The following is a 26449-nucleotide window of genomic DNA, read 5'->3' on the forward strand; positions in this document are numbered from 1 at the left end:
CCAAACAGGAAATGAGAAATGAACCAGGGAAAGTGGCGGGTCGATATCGACCAGCACCGCACTAGAAAGTATTTTTAGTAGTGATGGAAAGACAAAAATAAGGAGATATCGAAAATAAAATAGAATTGTAGAAAAGAAATGAAAAATAGTTTATTTAATTATTTATTTATGCTTGTCTTTAAAACATTTCGCACAAAGATTTTGTGTGCACATCCTATTTTTTATTTTTCTTGAAGGAAAATATCTATTTTTTTCTTGAAGGAAAATATCTATTTTTTTTCTTGAAGGAAAATATTTCCTCACTGCTGTCACTATCACTTTTATCTGCCTCGCGAATTAGTTTATTTTCCAAAATTTGTATTTTTCTTTTGTTTCCTGCCATCGTGCGTCGTTAATTTTACGAAAAGAAAAAACGCGACGTACAGTTCAGTGAGATGGCTCAACACTAACTAGCGAAGCGGGGCGCTCCGTGCGGTATCGGGTCGCCAACCGCCTGTTGGGACGGCGGGCCGCGATAGACCCCTGCCGCACCGAGTTGATATTTTTCACCGTCAGTGCGTGGTAGGCCGATAAAGGCCTGCCGTGATTTTTTATGAGATAATCGTTCCGCACCAGTGAGAGGGACATAGTTTTCTTCGTCCGCACCAGCTGAAATTCCGCGGCAGGTCGATCTAGGCCTGATCCGCAGTGAACGTGTTAAGGCAAGTGTTACTTTAGTCCATTTACATACTACTTCGGTTGTAAGTATGTTAAGCGTGAAAAGATAACAACTAATTCGTAAATATACAATTCACAACAGACATGTTGCAATTTATTTGAAGAACAAACCATGACCAAACCATTTTGAGCATTGTTTTAGCAAATCTGTATGAAATTTTTCGTAGGTAGTATAAATTAAAGGGAGAAAGGAACTCTTTAAACAATGTATATTGTATTTGTTTTCAATCATGCGATGGAATCATTGTTCGTTTGTCTCAATTTATGTGCAAGTAAACTCTTATTCAGTCTTCTCCAGAATACAATTTGTTCAGCCTTTTCCTTTGGCCAGACGACGTACGTGTTTGTCAGCATTAAGTAGTGCAAGGTGTTAGGCCGCATCCGTCGGGGGATATCTTCTAGGAGCACTAATATTAGATCTTCCCGTCTTGTCTCAAGCAGTCTGCAATAAAAAGTTTACCTAGAAGTTGTATCAATGTTTAACATTGTAATAAGAGATTGCACCGTCTGTTGTCACAATCGACAAAATAGTTGTAGCTATTCAAGTATTTGCTCCAATACTGCTACTATTCTTGTGCAAAAAATCTTAAAACGTTTTGTTCAAATGCATTATTTAAAGCGTTATATTGGCTATGAATTTAAAGTTAAATGCATTTAAAGTCATTAAAAATTAAACGTTAAAGTTCTTTAACGAGATATCACCTGTGCTGCGCAAGATGCATTTCAAATTGACACCACTGACTCAGCAGAAACTTCTGCGAGAGGATCAGCAGAATAGTCTTCGAGCGATCCATGCACGAAACAATGTTCTCGAGGATTGACAAGCCCACCTGGAACAGAGAAGCGGTGGTTGGCGACTGCAGGAAATGTGAGAAGAGAATGACGGAGGAAGCGAGTGGCCACCATGAAGTCCCTTTCGTGCAGGCAGACGCTGACGTTGGCGTCGACCTCGACGTGTGGCAGCAGCTGGTCCAGCACCCAGCCGCGGTCCTCGTGGCAGTAAGACACGAACACGTCGTAGTTGAATATCGTGTTCTCTGGAAACATTCAGCTATCGAATAACAATAATTATGAAATTATAACTTTCATCAAAATCAATACAGAGTTACAAATATAATAAAAGACTTACCGTCTATAATATCTTCATTATTGATCAAACTTAGCATTGTAGAATTTCTCATAGTTATAAAGAAATACCTGATATTTCTTCTAAAAACATATCCAAAAATAAAAAGTGGTAATATACACAGAGGTATAACCAAAAAGTATAATTTGTTCAGAGTATCCGAAATGACATCATCGATACCGTGTTGAGTGCGCGCGCCGCAGGAAGGTACCGCAGCGAAGGGAGTGTTCCTGCCTTCGACCGCCAGCAGACACTTGTACGAGCTGTCGTCGTAGTCAAACAAGTGAAACTTTCCAGAAGATTTGGAAATGAGATCTTCCTCGCACTCGTTGTTGACGCAAACCGACTCGACCTTCTTTCTATTTGATATCAAATAATTAATGTCTCTAAATCCGGTATGATATACTGCACTTTCTATATAACCGGTATTATTAATTGGGAAAATAAACTCGTCTGGTAGAATCTTTTCGTTTCTCAAAGCTATCAAAAATAGTTCCCTCGCATTGCAGTTGCACACGACAAAATTCCCAGAAATACCAATGTACCTTAAATTCTCGAAATCCTTTTCCATTTCCTCCGAAATTAAGTTGATGTTGTTGTTTCTCATAGACAAGAATTTTAGTTTTGGCATCAGAGTTATAGTTGGTCTGAACCAGGTCGTGAGTCTGTTCATGTCCACAATCAAGACCTGGAGATTAGTAAGGCTTTTAGCTATTTTCTTCTTTATTGCTGCGATTTCATTTTTCGACACTAGTAATATTTCCAATGAAGGAAAATTTTCAAAAACATCCAGACTGCTTAGAGCGATGTCGTTAGCATACACTACTTGTAAAGTGGACCTAACTCCTCGTAAAGCTTTCTTGTCTTTAAATATATTATGATTTCTGGACACATCTAAATATCTGACCGAGGTACCCGCTAGCCAGCTCGCTTCCATATTTGTCAACTCCGTCTGACATATTGATAAACTTAGCAAACTTCTTAATTTTTTTATTGCGAGGAGGTTTTCTCGTCGCATCTTAGTGTAGGATAAATCTAATGTTTGTAATCGTGTCAATTTAGAGAAAACTTTCAAGTCGCCAAAGTACAAGCCTCGATAAACTTCTTTTGTATTATATTCATAATTTCTGCTCATATCCAAGTGAATAAGATTCGATACGCCGTTAAAAGAGTTTTCATTGATTTGATAAATATTGTTTTCCCCGAGATATAGCTTTTCAAGTTTTGGCATGTTTTTGAAAGGGGAATCTTTCAATTCTCTGATGCCGCAGAGCCGTAGGTCTAATTCACGTAGATTTTGAAAGTTCACCCCACGGAAGCCGAACGACCACACTTCAGTAACTGTGAACAAAGCAGACGCTCAGTAAAGTCCCGCCGATCTAATTCTAAAACTTAGAATGGGGTAAGGATAAACGGGAAAAAAAACTTTTTTCTACCTATATTCAAGGGGTTCTCGCTAGTTTATTCGATATAAATAACAAGGCAACAATCACGGTTTAATGTTATTAAAAAAATCGTCAATGTTTGAACAATGAATGCTCACTCACCAAACCCATCAACCTCGGCAGGTACGAGCATCGCATTAGTCGCATTCATTTGCTCTTCGAACTTGGGCCTCTCGAAGTTTGTTGTGTAGAAGAAGTTCCCAGCCAGCGTGAGATAGACTAGCGTGTCTGATAGAGGCTGGTCACAAGGATCGGTAAAGCTGAATATCTAAAAATTGAGACTGAAATTGGAATTAAATAAAATAGAAAATGAACAATTGCATATCTATCGCAGTGAAATCTAAAAATGTTATGTAATAACCAGTACTCTTGCGTACTTAGTGTAAAATGTCATTTCAGTAACATCGTGATACGGAATGCACTACTACTTTTCCCAGTATTTCATCTCCTCCTTTTGTGATATGTTTGCATCAAGTACTTACAATGTCAATTAAGATTGTCAGGATCATCTTCAGATGCGATTTTAGCAGCCTGTATCGAACATAGAATAACGTACTACCTTTGGCACCACTAGCAACTGATTCCTGGCCATGCTTAGGTACTGCACGGAGCTGTTGGCGCAGGAGAAGGCCTCCAGTTGCTGCTGGAGCCTGAGCTTCGCGTTGAATTGATACGAAACGTCGATCTTATATGCTCGCGCTACAATTATGAAATGCTTAATTTAACTAAGGCCAACAATGACTTCAGCTTCTTTATGAGTAAAGTATGATTAATATCGTTTTTAACACATCTTCACCCATATTAAATGAGGTCGCTGTCGAAGTTTTGTAAAACAAAAATGTAAAAACTAATATGGTGTTTTTCGAAACAAAAGTGTGAGGATTACGTGCTCTCTCAGTGAGCTTGCCGCGTTCGTCGACCCAGCTTTGCACGTCGGTCATGTAGCCGGTGAGGCAGCGCTGCTGCGGCGGGGGTTGCGGCGGCGGCTGCGCGTCCGCATTCGCCAACGCAGCCGATATCGTAACCCTGACAACATATTGTTGAAATTGTTTTGAATTTCCACTGCCGAAACACACGTATTGTTTTTATATCACAAGGTCGCAAACGAGCAAGCCGCTATCTGTATTCTCCGAAATGGCAGATGAGTTGCCTACCTTTAGTCGACGATGGAAGGGATGCAACAAAAGAAAGGGGCGGAAATTATACCATTGTGGTAATTTTTATCATATCTACGCATCATCAAGCTGCATTTTCCCTACGTTGTGTCGTCACAGTATCTCTATCAGTCGTCATATCTGAATTCAACCCATTTTAATATATATCATATCTAATCGTATACCGGTTATTTAGAACATAAATATAACGTTACTGAAGAGTACATTAAAAAAGTTACATAGTTAAAAAAACTTCTCACATATCATTGATTTTTTTCTCAGATATGTGAAGGTTGCATCACGATTTTTACAATGATGATAAAATTAGATATTATTTTAAAAAATCTTTTGCTCAATAACTTACAATAATAGCAATAGCATTATGGCATACTTTTCAGTAGAATAATCAAGTAGAATTGTATTTTGATCATCGCGGCTGTGTGTGCTCGGACACCACTCGCTGCCCACCACGGATAGTGCACCTTTTTGCAATAATCCGTTTACAAACAGAAGTCACTTCACTGGAAAAACTAAAAAAAAAAACAAGAACATTCACAGAAATAACTTTTTAATTGTTCGAGAATATTCTCAAAGAACAAAAATACGTATTATTTTATTAATCACCAACATTACATTTAGGTCAAAAAAAAATATTTAGTTCCAAAACATGTTAACAGCCGTGCGACATAAATACTGAATGATTGAACGTTAACACGTAATGACTGATAATGTATAGGTATACATATAACATACAGGATGTTATAAAATTAAGTCCTCCGTCCGTCCTCCGAAAAATAACTTTCATGTGGCTACAGTTTGATATTGACGTAGATAATATCTTCCAGGATCCGGATAATAATAACCAAAAGTATTATGTAACATCACTTAATCACATCGTCCCTTAGCATTACTTAATGTTAACTTAGTCAATGTTAAGTGATATAGTGTGTGATAGTGATTAGTGAGTAATGTTAAATGGCTGATAGGTTAATTTGTTCTTTTATAAACTTATTCCTATAAAGGTTTACTTTTGGGACACTCTTATATTTCATCGCAAAAATAAAATACTAGAATATAATTTGATAAGTCGGACATGTCTGTATCTTATCTGTGGAGAGTAAGATCGTGATTAGAACGATTGGACAAAACAACATTATTATTTCGCACTCATACAAGCTGCTAAAGTTTTGCTCCTTTTTAAAAGTAAAAAAATGGTTCCTTTGAGTAAAAACATCTCAGAATCTCTTTTATTTTGGAGCCTTCTTGAGGTGTCATCAAAAAGTTACATCCTGTATAATTTGTATAAAAAAGCTTACATATCAAAATATAAATAAGATCGACATGAATGTTTTTTAAACTGATCGATGATTTATTGTATCTTCTTATATCGTGTCACAGTTTTTGTTCCCGTACTCCTCCGAAACGTCTTCACCGATTCATATGAAATTTTGTGAGCATATTGAGTAGGTCTGAGAATCGGCCAACATCTATCATACCCCTATTAAGTTTTTTTTAACTGCGCGAGGACGGAGTCGTAGGCGACAGCTAGTATATGTATAATTCAACGTCTTATCCTAAGCTCAATTTAAGGTACTTACTTAGTTTTCAATTTGTCACAAATTCGATAGTATCTTGAAATAAGAAAATTGGACTTCTACTGCTAATAAGTATATAAAGCTGACGTTTAGAAAAAAACCTCCGATCAATGTAAGTAAATCAGTCCACACAATTATCATAGCGACTTTGCCTTTTGCCAATTAGTTCCTTTTTCCTAGTTTAGGACGTCTAATATTTAAAAGTATTCTTACTATTAGGTGGCTGTTTATCACTTATACGTAATCTTAATCTTTCATTTTTGCAGGATTTTTAAGGTTGTCTTTATTTGTAGGACATAACGAATCTTCTATCAATTCATGTCTGCCACTGCCACTGCCATGGCCACATAGCCAGTACTTAACACTGGTATCAATAGCTGCATGTGATGTACCTTGTTGCAGTGGAGCTGCCGAAGCGACTGCAGCACAGCAAGTACCAAGTGCGGTATCGCGCGCCCTCGCCACCGCCGCCAGGCGTTACGCGTACCCCAGAGGAGATCGAGGCCGAGATCAAGCGCGTCGAGGCCGAGTATGAGAATCTGGCGCTCGTATTCATCGAGTGAGTACATACGTCTTCATCACATGCATTCGCATCGGAAGAAGGGTGGTTGGAAGAGAGTCAGGATTTTAATCCTGATCTTAAAACCCTTTTTGTTTTTTCGATTATGTTGGCCTATTCATTAAAAAGCTGGTATTCTAACAGTGATCCCACCACCATATTGACTTATGACGCGATAGTGGCTACCGAAGAATCTTCACTCCTTTTGAACGTTCTAATACAAAAGAAGTGAAGGTCGATGCATGTGGCAAGTGGTTGCAGACTGCCGCACGACGTGATGTGGTCGGAGCCGCCGGTTGTGTGTCAATGGTACGAGCCACGCTGTCTCTGGATGACCACATACATCAACGACTACAAGTTTAACGAGGACAAGCTCACCGTGCAGTTCCGCACCGGAGTTCTTTGTAAGACTGCTTTTCCAGGTAGAAGATTAGAGGAGCATGTTGGGATCTGCTAATTGAAACGTTTTATTGTAAAATTATATCAACATTAAATCATAAACTCACAACGAAACATAATTGAACAACTCATAGAATTATAGAACTTCTTTGTAACGACAGGGCCGATCGGCTTTGCGACTTTGCGGTATAGCAACTTGCCCTACCAAGGCTGGGATGTCCGGCCCGACCTCGAAAGGTGAGATTTATTTTTGCGAGTTTACGAAAAAACTAAATTTTTTACAGAATACTTGACTATGCTTTGATATTTCGGCTAAGAGGCTTTTTAGACCCATGTGATCACTGGTGAAAAATGAGGCCTAAAGAGGGACAAATAGCTTGTAGTTTGCAACCTTGTTTCACATAAACTCTGGTCATTTCAGCGACGGTGTGATAATATCGGTGACAGGCGTGTGTGTGACAGTGACTTGGCTGTGCTGTGGCAGTTCGGTGCGCCTGCTGTGGATCGCCAACGCCACCACGCCCGCGCTCAAGAACCATTTCCGCAAACCCTACAGCGTTAAGAAGATGATACAGGTTACATTAAAATGCTGATTTTATTTAACTCTATATGGTAAATGTATGTTGTGAGCCGCCACTTGCTGTAATTTGCAGATAATGCGCGAGGCGGCATGCGACTTCTTCCCAGACTTTGACGCGCATAACTTGGTGGAGGGCAGCTGTCCCAAGGAGTGGGTGGGCGAGCGGCACACCTATCACGCCATGGCCTTCCTCGCCAGGGCCTACAACTTCCAGTGGAGCAGGTAACAGAGAACTCGTTAATCAGTAAGGGAATTCAGGGATCTATGATAACAATTTGGACCCAAATATATTTGTTCACTAAGACAGCAGTTAAAACTGTGATTGTAAAATATGATTAGGTAGGTATATTCAGTTTAGAGTTGTTGTTTATTGTGCAGATGGAACGCTACCGCCGGCAGCAGGAATATCGTGATGCAGATACGAGAAGCTATCGACAGGAAGAGAGAGGTTCGTCAATCAGTTCTCTAATTTTTTTTTTTTCAATACAGTGGGTGCTATTATCAGACATAAGAGATGTCGAGACGTACGTGTATTTTACTTATACATTACTGTTTAAATGGGCAAAAAAACCTTTACCTTTCACCTTTCCACGAGTAAATCATTAAATTCGTTGCAGGCCAAGTTCAGCCTGCTGCACACGACTCCGCAGCACGCCACCATACTGAACTGCACCGAGCTGTCGCAGGAGTTCAACCTCGATCCCTTACCTGGCTTGGAGGTAAACATATGTACAATATATACTTTGCCCTTTACAGATACACATTTTTCTCTCTCATCTCTTCTGCTCCGCCCGGCACTTTCTCTCTTTCATGTAACTCTATGTGAATGAGAATAACGTGATCTTTTCAGTTCTATCCGGATCTGTTCACTCTGAACTTGTCGTACGGGTCGGTGGACGCACGCCGCGCACCTTTCCTCGTCAAGTACAGGCTGGTCGAGACCGTGTTCAACATGTTGACTGAATTGAAGCTATGTAGCTTCTCCTGAACACGGATTTTTTCATCAGAATACGCCTAAAGTAATAAAAGTAGTTAAAATTTATACAAATAGTGTCAACTCTCTAAAATGGTTTCCTATTTAGTTATATTGAGATTCTTTTAATGCAATGAATCTAATTATGTGAAACCAGATATTGCTGTGACGTATATTTTTTTTTTCAAAGATAATGAAAAAGATGTTAAAGTTTTCAAACTCACGCTAATTGCGCTCATTTGACATTGTGTAGGTTAAGGTTTCTTACAAAAACCTATTTGAGAGTTAACACTGTGTGTAAATAAAATACTTTATACAAATTAAGATTACTGCAAATAAATCGAGTGCTAAAAATGTGTTTTCTTTTTTATCGCCTCTTAAATTCCCAACACAAATAAAATAGTTTTACAGTGTTTGATTGCAATATGTCGATGCAATTGACCTTGACTTGTTTTTTTCAAAATGTACGTTGCTCTGAGAGACTTCTGAAGACGATTATGAAAAATTACAAGGAAAATGAAACTCAAGTAAATACTATAAACAAATTATCAATTTATTTTACTGATTAAAAAAAAACTAAAAACTACTAATAGGTAGTAAAAAAACTTTATATTTCCTTCCATTACATGACCTGGATATGAATAGATTAATTTACAAAATAAAAAAGGTTGTAATAACAAAATAAGATATGCTTATGTTATAATGAAGCGCGACAAACGGCCCGTCTTTATAGTTCTTTTTTTTATTTACACAATTTAATTCCTCACAATCTGTCCTCGTGTACGTGTACGTGTACGTGTACGTGTACGTATATAAAAACCTTATTACACTTTCGCAAATATTATTTACACAAATGAAGATGGACATATTTACACAGCCCGCCTCACTCACTCGCTCGGGACATATAAAACTCTATTCAAGCTTCCCTTAAACGATACAATATAAAATCATTTTTAGATTCCTTTAAAAGAGATTTACAAGTGTAAATAAAACATTTGGAAATGAACTTCAAAATATAATTGTAGCAATATCTGTCAAATCGCGAACCCATCAATAATTTCTTAGATTTAATTTATAAATAATTTTTACACTCGGAAATCCCCCGAAATACCAGCAATACAATACAATACAATACAATACAATACAATACAATACAATACACAGAACATTAGGCGGGAACACAACGCTACAGTACAATTTGTGTAAGTAACATTTACAAATAATGCAGCTGAAAATGAAAACTAAATCAAATGTAAACAAACAAATAAACAATTTTATCTAATTCCAAAAACACATTAACTTGAAACAAATGTCGAAATGTGGTTTTGTCGTGTCTCCCCCCCCCCTCCCCCCACCTTTGTGGATTGATTCTTTTTTTTCATTTTTATCACATTCTAATAATCACAATCAAATGAAGCACTGAGAAAAAAATATCGTTTCCGATCACAGTCTTTGTAAAGTTTACATTTTAAAATTTTAAAAAATCAATCCACAAAATTTGTATTTAAAAATAAAATGTGCCCACGAATTTTAATGGATTGTAAACATATTTTTATCCATATATAAAAATTCAATGGAACCCTCACATAACAAATATCTAAGCAAACATTAAACTAACAAACTATAAAAGCATTCTACGGGATAACATTTTTTAATGATTTTTCTCTGATCTTAATATTTACAATGTAACTATTAAAATAAATGTTCTTTAGAACTCGATCGATTTCTTTTACAAACAACGTTAAATTATCTGAAGAAACTATTTTGTCATTCTTTGCTTAAATAATATCAGAACGACAACATGACAACATTTTGTATTCATTACGAACATTTATTTTTTTACAAACGCACAATTTATTTAAAAGATTTTTTTCTCGTCCACCAAATGTCATTTATAAATAAACAGAAATGTAACTGAAATGTTACGTTAAAAAGTAACAGAATGTTATTTATAAAAAAAATAATTGTGAATGTTTATAATTAAAATTGTTAATGTTTGCGCCCCCCCCCCCCCCCCGGTGTCTGATTGTCGCAGCTGCAGAGTCGTGGTGAAAGTGTCAAAATAGATGAAAATTGTGTTAAAAATTTAAAAGTGCAAAGTCAAAGTCTCCTCCTTATTTTAAGACGAAAATATTTTTTTTAAACTATGTTTCTTATTAACACCTTTAACGACTGTGTTGACAACAAATGAATCCTAACTTTTCACATTATAAACCGTCCCTAATTTAGAATATATAAAAATGAACACTGTCGTCAAAATAGTGTAGGCCTTTGTGAATATACATTAACACGTCATATCAAATAAAATAACTTATTGACCCACTTTACAATATAAATTCTGTTCACTATCGATCGAGCCCCGAAGACTTTCCCACCGACGACCACCGACAGCCATTAACAAGATGGCCGACAGAGCACAACATCAGCAGAGATGTTTGACGAGCTGCTCGGAGACGTCCGCCTTGGTGAGGTCCGCGAACTCGGCGGTGGTTCTGCCTCGCTGCAGGATCTCGATGGTGCTCCTGGAGTCGAGCTGCTTGAGGTGATGCAGCAGCTTGGAGTCGGGCAGCGGCTGCAGAGGGCGGGCGACCGCGAGGCCGGTGTTCTTGAGGGCGCGCGCGAGGCTCTTGAGGAACTTGTACCACTGCCTCTCGCTGGACGTCGCCTCCGGCGTGTTCACCAGAGTGGCCGCCTTCTCCACCATTGCGCACACGCAGCTCAGAGTCAACTGAAAACGAATAACGGTGTATTATTACTAACAATTGTGTACTACGTAATTAACGAATAGGCGTTTTTATTTTTGAAACTCATAAAGATTTAGTTTGATCCGTGTTGAGTTATGTAATGGTGGTGTATGTGTGGGGATGTAGTGATGTAGTCACAGTCAGTACTCACGGCCGTGGTGAGGGCGTGCGGAGTGCGCGCGGGGTCGATGGTCTCCGCCAGGATGCCGCACGACTCCAGCACCGCAGACCAGCCCGTCGTGTTCTGGATGTACCTGCCACAGAACAACAGCGCATTACGCGGCGGGTCAGTGGGGCTGCGGGGCGGTGAGGCTGCGGGGCGGCGGGGCGGCGGGGCGGCGGGGCAGTGGGGCTGCGGGGCGGCGGGGCGGCGGGGCGGTACCTGCGGTAGTGCGGCGCGAGCGCGGCCAGACCGCCGTCGTCCCGGCGCGCGGCGTGCGGCAGAGCGCGCAACACTCGCGCCCACAGCGCACGCATGCGCACGTGCCCGCAAGGCGCGCGGCTCGCGAACCGCGCCACCAGCGCCTGCGAAAACATTATATTTTTCCAAATTAAAAATTTCTTTCATGATTGAATCGATTAAATAATAGTCCTTCAAAAAGTTTTAGATATGATTAACGTATGCACGTCGTTGTAGAGTACGTACCCTGCCCTTGCGCACGGCCAGTATCTGCGGCAGACGGTCGGCGTGCAGCAGCGCGGCGAACATGCGGCCCAGCAGCTCCTCGCGGTCCTCGTCCAGCAGGTTCTTCACCGGCGCAGGCTTCTGACTCACCGCCAGGTTCACCACCTGCACGCACAAGGAACAAACAATAGTTCCACAACTTTCTTACTGTGCCAACGGAGAGTTAGCAGCTAGGTCCGGTATGAAAATTTGTGCAATCAAATTAAAACCGATTTATGTGAATTAAAGGTAAATCAGTTGTCAGGTATTAAATTGAAATGAAGAGCAACTGACCTGTCTCTTGTCTATGCTCTCACTCTTAGGACTGTCCTGCTTCGGCCTTCTCTGCACCGACTCTATGTTCTTGAGAAACAGGTTGGACTCGTCTTCTGCCTCGTTCTCCATTGCCTCCTTCTGGGCCGCTTCCAGCTGCTTCTGCTTCTCTTCTCTTTCCTGGAACGTTATATATGACAATACAATTAAACCTTTTATTCTACAACAAAATATACTAAAAAATATTGCAAATTACACATTTTCCAACTTATGCACACATATAACGCTAGCTGTAGTGATCGGGCAACATCACTTAACTCAATTTTGCGTGGCGGAGGTCTAATTATAAAATAAAAAGTTGAATACCTTGAGTATGAGCGCGTTGGCGATGGCGAGGGGGTCGTTGAGCTCCTCGAGACGCAGCAGCGTTACGTACAGCGCCTCGATGTCCAGCAACACCTGCTTGGTGCGGCGCACCTCGCGCGGCACCTGACACCGCCATACACACAGTACTATTACAACACTGGATACACAACAAGTGTTATGAGAGATGAGGAGGCTGACCTCTGCGGGGTTGGTGGTGCTGGCGACGCTGGGGGCGCGCGAGGTGCGGCCGGACGCGGGCTCTGCAGACACCACCTCCACGTCTATTATCTTGCGCGGCGCCGTCACACTGCCGCACTGTACACCACGTTACACATTACACATGTACACAAACATTCACATATTATATATACAACATATGTAACTTTATTTATTTATATAGTGTATACTAATACAATAAGGAAAGTTTTCATTGAAGCGCCGAAACAACCGATTTGAAAAATACTTTCACTGTTTGGAAGCTAAACTATCCCCGGGTACTAAAACCTATATTTATTACTCGTTGTTTTAATTCCTTGCTGAGAAAGTCGCGGGCAAGTGCTAGTTGTATTACGGTTACCTGCAGTTTCCCGAGCGAGTTCTCAAACTGCGTGGGCACATACTGTCGGGGCGCGGCCTCCTCGCTGCTAGAGTTGTGTCGGTGAGAGTTGTGCCGCTCCCGACCCGTCTCCTGCTTCACCCCTGTACATCACAACACATCACATCACAACACATCACGGTGGCACTCACGAACACAAATTCTTCATTATTATATATACATATAAAAATAAAAAACTTTGAAGATGTGATTTTATATAATTAAGATGGTATCACATTTTTAATTATTTTAATAAATATTTATGAATAGTTAAATGAGGAAGTTGCAAGTAACAGGTAAGAGAAAGTACACTCACCCCCGCTGTAGAAGGGATGATTTTGCTGGTTAGCCTTGTGGGCCTCTTTCACCCCCTCTTTCTCTTTGTTCGCTTGCCGCTCGAGGAATACCTGCCAATAAATAGAAGATATAGATACACAAATACAACTTACAATTACTAAGAACACACTTTTCACAAAATATGCATAATTTTTACATACTTAATATACTACTTTAAATGTGTAATTGTACAATTACACAACAAATATACTACTTCAACCATGTAAATGTATGAATATACAATAAATTGAAGGTGTAATGTGTACTGACAGTGTAATAGAAGTCATGTATGTATGGAGTTCCGGTGTTGAGCTGCAGCATCTGTATGTTGATGAGCCACTGCTTCTCGCGCGCCGTCATCAGGCCCGCGTACTCGTCCACCTCTCCACCCCCACCCCCACCACCACCACCACACTCTGCACCAGCACCGCTGTCCTCACCGTTCATCATGTGTCTAGAAACACGGGGAATAAAACGGAAAATAAAATAAATAATAGTATTATACTCTAGTAATTAGTAAAAAACTAGAAAAACACTAGGTTAAAAAAATTTAAAATGAAACAATATCTTCCTTCTACTAGGTAAGTTATTCTGCAGTGTATCTTGAAAATAATATAAAAATAATTAACCTGTTGACATTATTGAATGTGCCATTGGAGCGTTGATTGTTAAACATGGGATGGTTGTTGATGAACTGGTTGTTGGTGAACACGGCCCCCCGGTGCAGCATGGGGTGGTGGCTGGCGTTGTGGAAGCTGTTGTATGGCAGCACGGGGTACGTCGACTGCATCAGGAATTTGGCCAGGTTCTGTGACGTCATCATCTTAGTGTTTGTGTTGTTGTACACTCGACTCTTCTGCACTTTCTCGTTCCTCTGGTTGGAGACAGGTTTGAGGGCAGACTGGTTGCCCTTGTTCTGTGGAGAGTTCAGCTGAGGCAAGATGTGCTGCATGTTCATTTGCTGTGTGTTTGCTGGTTTTGAGTTTATTTGCTGATTCATTTGCTTCACATTGGACTGCTGAGGATTCATTTGCGAATTCATAGGTTGTGAGTTCATTTGCTGAGAGTTTATTGGTTGCGAGTTCATTTGCTGTGCATTTATTTGTTGCGAGTTCATTTGCTGCGAATTCATTTGCTGTAGACTCATTTGCTGGGAGTTTTTATGCTGCATGTTAATTTGCTGATTGGCCAGCTGCTGTGAGTTGACCTGCTGTGGGTTTTGCTGTGTCATCTGCTGGGAGTTCATTACAGGTTTGACAATCTTCTGGTTTACTATTTGTTGATTATTTAGATGTTGGTTCATCAACATATTCTGATTTATTTGTGTTTGTTGTTCTGTTGACTTATTAGTTGTCATTGGGCCCTGAAAGATAAAAAAGATTGCCTTAGCTAAAATTTTACATAAAATTATAACGTACTTTTATGTAATTTTACGTAATGTATAAAACATCAAAATTATGTTTCATACTTTGGTTTAAAATAAAATTTTACTTTTAAATTTATGGATATGCAAATAAAAGATATTTTTTATTTTTGTAATATTATAAAAAAATTAAATGAAAAAAAAGTTAAATACCTACACACGAAAAAATACTTACACGAAAATTAGGATTAAATTGGTTCATACTTGGACTAAAATTTTGTCGCTGCATCCCCATTCCCGGAGGTGGAGGGATCCGGGACTGGCCCAGCATATGAGTGAACTGGTTCATTCCCGGCCCGTACTGGCTGCCATTTGACAACATCTGGTTCATGTTCTGGTTCATATTCTGCCCCAAAGGGTTCATGCTCTGACTTATTTGATTCATCTGATTCATTTGGTTCATACTTTGGCTCATTTGCGCCATAGTTTGATCCATTTGGCTCATATTCTGTCCCATTTGGTTTTTTAACATCTGGTTGGATTGGCTCATTTGATGAACATTCTGCATGTTATGTTGCATTTGGTTCATCATGGTCTGTCCCATTTGGTTATTCTGAAACTGGGGATTCAGTTGATTGTTTTGCATGAATAGGTTGTTTTGTGTCATTTGGTTGATAGTTTGACCAATTTGATTCATATTCTGACTCAGTTGGTTGGTATTCTGACTCAATTGACTCATATTTTGACCCAATGAGTTGACATTTTGCATCATATGGTTTTGCATTGCTTGATTTCCTTGAGACATTTGGTTCATTTGTCCGGATTGGCCGACGATTTTGTTTAATGACGCGCTCATCTGACTATTATTGTGTCCTGTGGGCTGCTGCGGAGCAAACGGCAGAGGAACCGGCGCCTGGAGCCCGGGTGGTCTTTGTAAAATCATGGTCGGAAACCTTTGCTGAAATTTATGAAATAAATTGTAATGAACCAGTGCTCTCTTTTAAATAATGTTTAATAGGAGCATAAATATTTACACACACAATTCAATAAATATATCTAACACAAACCTGATAGTAGTTCTGTGTGGGGAAGGCGACCTGCTGCTGCTGCTGCTGCTGCTGCTGCTGCAGCTGCTGATGCACCTGGCCCTGACGTAACTGTCTCTCCAACTCCTCCACCGTGCACACATTTTTGAGCGGTGGCACAGGCTGTAGAAAGGAAGTAACGTAACTCCTTGTAATTTCACAAGAAAATATGACTGAATCACAATTTGTATTTTTTATATCATAAGGTGGCAAACGAGCAAGCGGCCGCTGCCCATAGACATCCGCAATTGCAGATGCGCTGCCTACCTTTAATTGAAAGAGGAGGGGATGCACAGAAAGAGTATATATCCTGTGCCTATGCATCTTTTCCTCGGCAAAATCTACTTCCCCTTCCCATCCTTTCCTTATAAGAAAAGGTGGACTTAAATTAGGCCACCGGCACGACTCATCAGACGAAAGACAGAACTGTGGTTGTGGTATTTTCACAGGTCGACCCTGCCCCTTCGCGCACCCAACAAATATTGTTATTGCGGAATATACCACTGTTAACATACCAATGTATGTTTCTGGATGTATCGATGCAAGAAAAACAATGAGTGAAATGCCTTAACAATGATTGGGGACGATTTTTATGATAAAAAGGTGTATAAAACATTTTTTCTGTTTATATCATTAGTTTTGATAAATTTATACTGACTGTGGGAGCGGCGGGTGTGGGGAAGGAGAGGTCGTGCCGCCACACGGAGGAGCCCAGGGAGAGGTGCGCCGGCTCCGGCTCGTCCAGCACCAACTTGGACAGGGACGCTTCTGCAATTACATATTAAAATTAATTAACAAAATATGCAGTTTTACCCATAAATAAAAATATAACAAATTAATTTTCCAGTGGTGTTGCAGTCATGAAACAGCGATTTTTCTTGTTTGTATATTAGTGACTCACCGAGCTGTAGGTTGTCGTCGTCTACGTGGGCGTGGTGCCGCCGACTGCTCTCCAGCTGCTCCGCCAGCTGCTCGTGCTCCACCTCCCAGTCCAGCTCGTCCGCTACACGTACATCACGCAATACATTTATTTGACCATAACTTATAATAAAAAATTGTGTATATTAAAAATAGCATTATTAACTGTGTCAAATTTTCTTAAACCATATAAATTTCATGTTCATACATTCCTCCAAAATTATAGTACAAAGTTGGTTGGTTTATTTCACGTATTCATTTAATGATTATCAAACACAAACAATGAATCAGGGCTGAGATAATTACTGAGAGATGTACCAAGTAAAGGAGGCTGAGTGATGTTGAATACTTACAGTCCTGGCCAAAGGTCTCATCGTTGAGTGCATCATACTCATCCTCCGAAGGCCCCCCGCCACCTTCGTCGTCATTTAGGTTCTGTTCACAAATTTAAAATTACATTACAATATTTGTAAGCATATGTTAAACACATTCAAATACATTTAAAAACTAAATGCTTCATGAATACTAAAATAAAATAATACAGAGAATCTTTTTATTGTATGTTTGCCACTAATTATTTTTTAAAACTACTTGATGGATTTAAAAAAAAAGTACTAAAATCAGACATTTTATAAGCCAAAAACACAACTTAACTCCAAAGTAGTTTTACATATTTTTTTTTTACATATTTATTGTGATGTAACAGACATTAAAAGACCTAATCCAGAACTGGGTTGCCATATAGTAAGCAAAAGAGGACATCTATGAAACATATTATTGTGAATGAAAAACCAAAAATATTTTTATTCGTTGTTAATGGTTGATTTATTAATGTATAGACCAAAAATTACCATTTGTCTAAAGAATTCTGTAAATCATTTGAATTAAATAAGCCTTTTTAGATATTATCATTTTATGTATAGTGGGAAGACGAGTTCCAAATGTGAATGAAAATAAACCTATAGTATTATATATCGCTTTAATTTTGTTAATTATTTCACCAGGATTTGGAGCAAACTCATGTATAAAATTTACATTTTTTTAATTTTCTGAGACTGTACATAACTACAGAACTTATAAAACATCATAAGATCATGTTTTGGTTAGTTTCCTCACAACATAAAGAACACAACTCACGCTTGTAACCTAAAGGGGTAGGCAGAGATTATGAACATACATGATTTTTTCTTAATTTTCAGAAAAATATTTCTTAAACAATTTCTTGGTTTATATTGAGATTTTGTTATCATAAGATAGATTTTATAACTTTTACTTTTATGACCTGTAATTTATTATTTTAATTGTAATTGAATGCTGACTGAAAATATGAATACTGTTTTAACAAGATATTTCAGAAGTCAAGTATGCACACAAAAAAACATATGTGTGTTTATAGAAACTAGCCAGGTTTCTTGAAGTAATTGTTATAAAAATAAAATTAGTTATAAAAAAAGCAATGGATCAATAAATAGTGATCAAATTAAATCAATAAGACCAATGTTTGGTTATTCAATTGTATCATAATATTTCACTATACCTATGAAATGCAATTAAAAATAAATTTACAATCAATTTAATAGTGTACGGAAGATATTTAGAGCCATATGGCAGCGTATAAACGAATGAACACAAACATCCCAGCAGTTCATTAGTTTGTGACCATATAATCAAATATTGAGTCATGTTTTGTAAATAATTTGTTATTTTCAATTTTCCCGTACAGTTGGAATGTTGCAAAAAGTTCGATTCGCGGAGTATAGCTTTGAAAGTGTACCACTAACTATGGAAACTCGTCGAGACATAAACAAGCATTATGACCAAAGAATACATAAACTATATGCATACATCACATTAAAGACCAATTTCCTTATAATAACATTTTACTTACAATATATAATAAAAAACTACTATATAAAGTATTTGATAATCTGAAAAGCCTCCAAATGTACAAAAAAATAACAAAAATAGGTAAAACGTGATACCTTTACATGTTGGCACTGAATTGTTGGATAAAGTACAAAGGGACACTACATATCAAAGTAATCAGATAAACACACTGAAAACTATAAAAACTCACCGGAAAAGAAGTATTGAACCCGAAAAAAGAATCTGCCATTGGAGTTTTTCATATATCAAGAACAAAATTGACATGACTTGTCACGCTACATATGTCGCAACAGCAATGGCGCCATGGCGGCGGATATCATTCAAATACATGCACTGACACGCGCGAACTTTATATCGCAGTATCACAGACAAAGTATTCGTATGTTTTGTATTACATTGTTTTATATTATAATCTTTAAATTTTTATTTATAAGTTTTTTATTGTATTGTTTTATATAACAACATATTTTAATTGCTTTGTACTATAATATTTTATTTTACATAGATTGAGATCGAATGAGATTGAACGTGGATGGCTGCTACAAAGGTAGAGGAATCCCAAAGAAAGCATTGATGGAATACACGAAAGAGGATATGCGTAAGATGGAGGTGCATGCAGATATGACGAAGATCGTCATTCAGATATCGAGGAGTGGTACATACTATGCCGACCCTCCGAACGGTCAAGGGCACAGATAGATGATGATGATGGTATTATAGTATTTTGCTGCAAGTTTTGTGGAATCGAATTTACGGCTGGTTGGTCCTTCTATTCCTCCTGAACCCCCAGGACACAACTAACCTGGATATAACTTACCCTTAGGGATAAGATATATCCAGGTATTCCTCCTGTGCAAAATTCTAACATTTTTTGTAGTTTTGTACGACCGCGCAGAAAATTATGATTAATAAGTTTGATACACATACATTCCAACAAATAGACAACAAAAAAAATTATTATTGTTTTACTAAAATATGTATTTTTATTTTATACTAGTTGTCGCCCACGTTTCGCATTTAAAATATTAACATTAATAAGATAGGACACCGATCAGTTACATCTTTTTTTATGCTCTTTGAGTTAAATTGTGACTTTGACAGCATTCAGCTGTCAAAGTCACAATTTAACCTAAAAAAAGTCAACAAAACTTATGAGTTATTACCTCCTATTAGTGGCCTAGGTTATTTGAATTAATTTGCATGTACAATATTCTTTCAGCCTTTATTTTATATTTTTGCAATCGAGTCGAGCTATCGTTTGTCAGTGACCAGTGAAGAATTTATTTTTAAACGGAAAGTTACTCAGATATAAGTTTTGACTAAGTTTTTGAAGATTTTGTTGTATTGAATATCAGGTATTAAGGTATATTTATTTAAGGATAGACCATTAAAAACGTAATTAACTAAATTATAAGGGTAAGGGATAAGGGTTTATTTGATGTGGTTTGAATACTCTTTTGTTAAAGAATACCTGAAGCAGTAAAAATTAAATTTAATAAAACAGAACACAATTTAGAGTGAATTCATTTTAAATTTACCATTACATAAAATCTGTTAAGGAAAAAGAAAGAAACAGAAATTAATTTACTGAATTTATGTCATTTCTATTCCAAATGAATCTTATTTGAACTTTGTACTTCTGATACATTCACAATAAAAATCCTGTACAATATTATACATACATATGTCAATTTAATCTTTGAAAATCCCTTGTGTATTTAATGTTCTTGATATAATTAATAATAAAAAATGCACCAATAGCTGGTTAGTGTCCACTCATAAAGAAATTTGTGTTTTATAAAAAACTAGCTTTTACCCGCGACTCCGTCCGCGCAGAATAAAAAATAGAAAACGGGGTAAAAATTATCCTATGTCCGTTTCCTGGTTCTAAGCTACCTGCCCACCAATTTTCAGTCAAATCGATTCAGCCGTTCTTGAGTTATAAATAGTGTAACTAACACGACTTTCTTTTATATATATATAGATAATATGTCTGTCTTATCTCTCTTATCTGTCTTATACAGAAAAAGGCAGATTATCTTCCCCCAGTATAAAACATATCACAAGAAAAGATCTATAAAACAAAATCCCACTACTTCAATATGTATTAATTTAAATCCAAAAAACAATTTATATTCTAGTTGTAAATACAGTTTTTCATTAAATAAAATGATCATAACATACAATTTAGATAAGATCAAATGGCGGAGATACTTCGTACTTGAACACAATTAATTACAAAATTATGCAATTTTGTTTCTTTGTATGACTTCTCATCTTCTTTTTGTATTTTTTTTACAATTGTTTTGAATGTAAAGTATCATTTACTTTATCCTGGTAGAAAATATGAGTTGTTGGGTGACTGTAGAGCAAGGGACATTAGAAGGCAAGGTTTGTACCACATATTATGGAAAGAAGTACTACAGTTTCGAAGGAATACCATATGCCAAACCTCCTGTCGGGAAATTGCGTTTTAGGGTAAGTTTCAAAAAGGTTCCCAAAAAAACTATTGTTAAAATTGATTTAATACCTTCCTTTTTAGTACATAGCTATCCTGGTTTTTCTTATGTAGTAAAACGGGGGAACTGGATTGCCATGAATTATATATTCTACCTAGATTTCATTCAATGCAATACATTAATTTATCTAAAACTTAATTACGTTAAATTGTTTAAACTTTCGTGAGACATCATAATAAATTAATTAAGAAACGGCGGCGGCCGCGGGGGGCGCGGTGGCCGTTGCGTGCGTCGGCGACGGCGATGTCGACGAGTTCAAAATTGATGAGTCACTGATCGAAGCAGAAGAACAACGAAGATGGTGTTGAATACGTGTCGGACATCGTCAGTACGTTTTGCGCCCCGTTTAATGTTAACAACAATAGTGACTCATCAATTTTGAACTCGTCGACATCGCCGTCGCCGACGCACGCAACGGCCACCGCGCCCCCCGCGCCCGCCGCCCCCTCGAGCCGCACGCTACGCGCTATGGCCCGCAGTGCGAGATGCGACGCGACCGCGAAGTCCTCGGATTAAACACTCGCCCTGAAGATGGACCCCCGATGGGTCCGAAACTAGTCGGTGCCGTCACCGGACGATCAACCGTTTCTTAATTACGTTGTTCAATCTTTTTTGTTAGTGAATCATCATCATCATCATCATCAACCTGCCCTTATCCCTATGGAGGGTCGGCACAGTATGTACTACTCCTCCATACATCTCTATCAGCCGTCATATCTGAATTTACCCCCTTCTTACGCATATCCTCTTTCACACAATCCATCCATACTTTCTTTGGTCTTCCTCTACCTTTATAGCCATCCACATTCAATATCATTACTTTTTTGTTTATATGATTATCATCCCTCCGCATAACATGTCCAAACCACGCTAACCTTCTGCTCCTCAATTTCTCGATAACTGGCGCTACTTTCAAACTTCCTCTGATATGCACATTCTTAACTTTATCTTTTCTTGTCACACCACACATCCATCTTAGCATACGCATCTCAGCTACATGCAATCTTCTTTCATCCGAAACCTTGGTGGCCCAACATTCAGATCCGTACAATAAGACAGGTCTTACGATTGACTTGTAGATCTGTCCCTTAAGCTTGGGTGGCATTCTTGGATCACAAGTCACACCGGTGACCTGTCGCCATTTCATCCAACCTGCATTTATTCGGCTTTTCACATCCCGGTCAACACCGCCATCGTATTGGACGAGTGAACCGAGGTACTTAAAATCGGAGCAGGTTGGTAGGTCAACACCATTTAAAGCGATTGGAGAAAAGCTGGTCGGACCACCAAAATCGCAGAACAAATGTTCAGTTTTGGTTCTGCTGATTTTAAGACCAGCTCTCTCCAATTTATCTCGCCATTTTTCCAACCTGCTCTGCACCTCGCATTCATCCTCCCCGACAAGCACGATGTCATCAGCATAAAGCATACACCAGGGTGCTTCCTCCTGTATGTCTGATGTTAGCGCATCCATTACCAGGAGGAAGAGATACGGACTTAAAGCCGAACTCTGGTGTAGGCCTACCGAGACACCAAACCTGTCACTATCGCCAACAGCGGACTGGATGTGTGTATTGGCTCGACAATACATAGCACGAATAAGCTGCAGGTATTTCCCAGGCACTCCTTTCACTTTCAAAGCCCACCACAAAACCTTCCTCGGAACCCTATCGTATGCTTTTTCGAGGTCTACAAGAGGTCTGTTAGTGAATATAATTAAATTTAAATTTAGAAAAAAAGGTACGCCGTCTGAGCTCATCATGTTAAATATTGTTGTCTTATTATTTCAGTGCCCTCAAGAACCGGAAAAATGGACTGGGGTGCGTGACGCCACAAAACCTGGCAACAAATGTGCACAAATCAATCCTTATTCCCCAAAAGCATTGATCGGTTCCGAAGATTGTCTTTATTTAAATGTTTACACGCCAAGCTTACCGGCGGAGAAACTGAACAAACTTCCAGTTATGTTTTTTGTTCACGGCGGAAGGTTTCTCGTCGGCTACGGAGATTACTACCAGCCCGACTACATATTGAAACATGACGTCATCCTTGTAACCATTAATTACAGATTGAACATATTCGGTTTTCTTTGTTTACACACGCCAGAAGTTCCCGGCAACGCCGGCATGAAAGATACCGTGATGGCTTTAAAATGGGTGAAAAATAATATAAAACACTTCAATGGTGACGAGAACAATATAACGGCGTGCGGCGAGAGCGCAGGCTCGGCAATCATCACTTTCTATTTAACTTCTAAAATGACGAGTGGCTTGTGTCATAAGATAATTTCGCAGTCGGGAAACCTGCTGTCGGACTTGGTCATGGTGGAGGAGGACCCTGTGCAGAAAGCCCAACATATCGCCAAGTTACTGGGACAGGAGCTGACCGGCACGAGGAGTTTATATGAATTTCTTATGAACGCACCCGTCGAGGATCTAATCTTTGCTATGATCAGCGCCGAAGTGGATCGCCCCTCGTATGTTATCAACGCGAATCTCTTACCGGTCGTTGAGAAACAATTTGAAGGAATCGAACGATTTATCGACGAGTATGCGATAGTTTCAATTCGGGAGAATCGTATCAACAGAATGCCGATTCTCACCACATTGAATTCGCACGAAGGTGCGCTGTTCTTGTCGAGAAACGACAAAGGCGACATCCAGTTTCAGACTAATCTTCAGTACTTCATTCCACGTTTTACATGTATAAAATACGATACGCCGAGATCGGTGAAGTTTGCTAAAAGTCTAAACGAGTTTTACTTTAAGGGTAAAGGAATTTATAAAGAAGCTTACTTAGATTTGGTTTCGGACGCGTACTTCGCCAGAGACACCGTTATGTTTATGGAACACATGTCCAAATATATAGAAGATGTTTATTTTTGTTACTTCTCGTACGCGGGCAACATGAACACCAGTCTGATGAAGAAGCTGGGCCTGTCGGGCGCGACGCACGGCGACCTCATACAGTACCTGTTCTATAGGAAGAGCAAGGCTGACAAATGTACTGAAAGAGATCAAAAGATCGTCGATTTCCTCACCGAAGCTTGGTGTAATTTCGCTAAGAACGGGTAAGAAGTTTGAATTCGATTTTCTTTATTATAATGATGGTAGGAAGTTTGGTAATTTTGTTTTATTTGAATAGAAAACCGACGTGGAAGAAGCAGCCCGTGCAGTGGTTACCATACGACGAGAAGAATAAGTACACGCTGCATGTCGACGACGAGATCAAGTTGGTGTTTAACCCCAATTGGGAGAGATATTGTCTTTGGAACAAACTTATGGGAGAAAGATGTAAACTATGATTTGTGCAAAAGTCAACATGAATCAATTGTACGTGTTTATATTGAGTGTAATACAATATATACATTAACATATTATGACAAAGTATATTTTTATACATTGTTAATATATTAGTATCGCATAAATTACATCAAAGTCGAAACATTAATATAATAATTTTATTCACCTTAATTTATTGTATTGTTTCTTATAACAATATTTTATATAAAATTGATTTATAATTTATTTATTGATTCTCAATGTAACTTTGGAGTCATTTTTTATGTCGCTCTAGTCGCGGAAAATTATCTAAAAGTGTTATGGTCATAAATGAAATAATGGTGTCATAGATGTTGTGTTATTCCATCACAATTTTTACACTGTTAACACATGTTCGATTTCTTTCGCTAAATGTTTGTACAGGTTGTGGTTACCAAATATAATTTAGTTTTAAGATCTCTATTCCAGAGGTTGTTGTCTATCGTTTACATTGGTGAGGTTTGGTGATGGATTTACTACTATTATTTAATTTTACTTTTTATTTTTTTATTAATAATAAATATAAATGTGTGATATATTAACTGACACTGGGCCGGCGTGGTTTACTTATGTCCTAGCCTCTCCTAACTTGTAGGCACCGACCCCCTCAGTGGGAACATATATGAGCTGACGACGACGCTTTACATAGATAATAAAGCCTATTTACTTTATATATTCACTTACTTTATTTATTCTACTTTCACTATAAATAAGTAACAAAGTTCTGTGATAACTTGAAAGTTAAAGAATTCTGTTTATTATATGTGTATATAACATACGTTTGAATTTGTAAATTTGTATTTAAATATATGAGAATATAATTTTGATTGTTCACAATTTCGTACATTATCTATTTAAATAATACAAAAAATGTAATTCGAGCATAAAACGAGTTTGTTATCTTTTTTGTTAAGTTTGTATTTTGTTTTATTATAGAAATAAATAATTTTGGGAAATACATTTTTTCTATTGTTAAAAGTATTTACTTTCTTTCTTTCTTTTTTATAATCTCTAGTATAAACTCTAGCATATCTTTTCCCTTATAAAAATATACTTACAAAACATTACAATGTTTCTTGACAAGGCCAGATAAACAGGTGATTCTAAATGGACGGATCAAACGCTATATGGAGTTAGAGGATCTCAATAGCTATTGTTTAAGCTCAAAGTATTTTAATCATCATTTAAATAAAACGTAATTAAAATTGTTACTTTTTTTTTAGGTCAAATAAAATTTTGAATGTTAACCTTAACATGCCTTTGATCATAATTTAATTATGATGTTAACTTGATATAAATCATTAGGGGATGAAAGTTTATATGTAGGGCTTGTGTTTTACTTATATTGTATGCTGGCAAACGAGCAAGCGACCACCTGAATTTGCCGAAATGGTGAAGCGACCTTTGCCCATAGACATCCGCAATTGCAGATGCGTTGCCTACCTTTAATGGACAGAGGAAGAGAAACACACAAAGAGAATATTTCCCCTTTATAAGCGTCTACTCATCTGTCAAATGCGCTTCCCATTTATATGCTTACCTTATAAGAAAAGAGCGGGAAAGGAAAGAGGACTAAAATTAGGACTCCGGAACTCAGACTCATCACACGAAACGCAGAATTACTTTCACTTCACGCTTGTATATGAATATTTTGTAATTTAAATATGGTTTTTTTGTAAAGTTTTATAAATTTAAGTAAAAGAATTAGCCTAAATGCTACCAGAAGACAGTATTTACGGCGGATGAAGTCGCGAGCTCCGCCAGTTTTCCGTAAAGTCTGGTACGTCAGCTCAGATATGACGATGAATGATTTATTAGACGCAACGTTAAA

The 26449-nt window shown here is 38.1% G+C and overlaps 4 protein-coding genes across 4 annotated transcripts; 2 read left to right on the forward strand and 2 right to left on the reverse strand.

Moving 5' to 3' along the window:
- Positions 1–923: 923 nt before the first annotated feature.
- On the reverse strand, positions 924–4823 carry LOC106716182 (toll-like receptor 13). The gene is made up of 8 exons (XM_014509661.2): positions 4807–4823; positions 4175–4314; positions 3848–3987; positions 3391–3556; positions 1847–3184; positions 1621–1754; positions 1420–1547; positions 924–1159 (listed from the first exon to the last, which is right to left on the reverse strand). The coding sequence occupies exons 1-8, from the start codon at positions 4821–4823 to the stop codon at positions 946–948; spliced, it is 2277 nt and encodes a 758-aa protein (XP_014365147.2). The 3' UTR covers positions 924–945.
- Positions 4824–6309: 1486 nt separating this feature from the next.
- On the forward strand, positions 6310–8584 carry LOC123722079 (dynein axonemal intermediate chain 7 homolog). The gene is made up of 8 exons (XM_045682524.1): positions 6310–6596; positions 6858–7000; positions 7157–7232; positions 7417–7570; positions 7649–7797; positions 7954–8023; positions 8193–8294; positions 8426–8584. The coding sequence occupies exons 1-8, from the start codon at positions 6424–6426 to the stop codon at positions 8561–8563; spliced, it is 1005 nt and encodes a 334-aa protein (XP_045538480.1). The 5' UTR covers positions 6310–6423; the 3' UTR covers positions 8564–8584.
- A 1969-nt stretch (positions 8585–10553) lies between these two features.
- LOC106716332 (ATP-dependent helicase BRM) lies at positions 10554–19112 on the reverse strand. Its single transcript, XM_014509842.2, has 18 exons — positions 18970–19112; positions 17246–17327; positions 16876–16977; positions 16633–16742; positions 15957–16097; positions 15125–15847; positions 14156–14889; positions 13945–13980; positions 13797–13911; positions 13507–13597; positions 13173–13294; positions 12794–12910; positions 12596–12718; positions 12251–12409; positions 11939–12082; positions 11675–11817; positions 11444–11546; positions 10554–11276 (listed from the first exon to the last, which is right to left on the reverse strand). The coding sequence occupies exons 1-18, from the start codon at positions 19006–19008 to the stop codon at positions 10971–10973; spliced, it is 3390 nt and encodes a 1129-aa protein (XP_014365328.2). The 5' UTR covers positions 19009–19112; the 3' UTR covers positions 10554–10970.
- An 837-nt stretch (positions 19113–19949) lies between these two features.
- On the forward strand, positions 19950–24734 carry LOC106715784 (esterase FE4). The gene is made up of 4 exons (XM_014509142.2): positions 19950–20134; positions 21121–21257; positions 23089–24368; positions 24443–24734. The coding sequence occupies exons 2-4, from the start codon at positions 21126–21128 to the stop codon at positions 24600–24602; spliced, it is 1572 nt and encodes a 523-aa protein (XP_014364628.2). The 5' UTR covers positions 19950–20134; positions 21121–21125; the 3' UTR covers positions 24603–24734.
- The last annotated feature ends 1715 nt before the right edge of the window (positions 24735–26449 follow it).

Source organism: Papilio machaon, chromosome 19, assembly GCF_912999745.1.
Source record: "Papilio machaon chromosome 19, ilPapMach1.1, whole genome shotgun sequence".
NCBI lineage: Eukaryota > Metazoa > Arthropoda > Insecta > Lepidoptera > Papilionidae > Papilio > Papilio machaon.

Excerpts from the sequence above, each read along its gene's own strand:
- LOC106716182 (XM_014509661.2), bottom strand. Across the intron at positions 3,557-3,847 it reads AGTTGCTAGTGGTGCCAAAG|ATATTCAGCTTTACCGATCC; the intron begins GTAGTACGTTAT and ends CTCAATTTTTAG. Across the intron at positions 1,160-1,419 it reads ATGCATCTTGCGCAGCACAG|ACTGCTTGAGACAAGACGGG; the intron begins GTGATATCTCGT and ends TTTTTATTGCAG.
- LOC123722079 (XM_045682524.1), top strand. The coding sequence starts at position 6,424 with ATGTACCTTGTTGCAGTGGAGCTGCCGAAGCGACTGCAGCACAGCAAG. Across the intron at positions 7,571-7,648 it reads GCGTTAAGAAGATGATACAG|ATAATGCGCGAGGCGGCATG; the intron begins GTTACATTAAAA and ends TGTAATTTGCAG. Across the intron at positions 8,295-8,425 it reads ATCCCTTACCTGGCTTGGAG|TTCTATCCGGATCTGTTCAC; the intron begins GTAAACATATGT and ends TGATCTTTTCAG.
- LOC106716332 (XM_014509842.2), bottom strand. The coding sequence starts at position 19,008 with ATGGCAGATTCTTTTTTCGGGTTCAATACTTCTTTTCCG. Across the intron at positions 12,410-12,595 it reads CCAACGCGCTCATACTCAAG|GAAAGAGAAGAGAAGCAGAA; the intron begins GTATTCAACTTT and ends ATAACGTTCCAG. Across the intron at positions 11,277-11,443 it reads CGCACGCCCTCACCACGGCC|TTGACTCTGAGCTGCGTGTG; the intron begins GTGAGTACTGAC and ends ATTCGTTTTCAG.
- LOC106715784 (XM_014509142.2), top strand. The coding sequence starts at position 21,126 with ATGAGTTGTTGGGTGACTGTAGAGCAAGGGACATTAGAAGGCAAGGTT. Across the intron at positions 21,258-23,088 it reads TCGGGAAATTGCGTTTTAGG|TGCCCTCAAGAACCGGAAAA; the intron begins GTAAGTTTCAAA and ends TTATTATTTCAG. Across the intron at positions 24,369-24,442 it reads TGTAATTTCGCTAAGAACGG|AAAACCGACGTGGAAGAAGC; the intron begins GTAAGAAGTTTG and ends TTATTTGAATAG.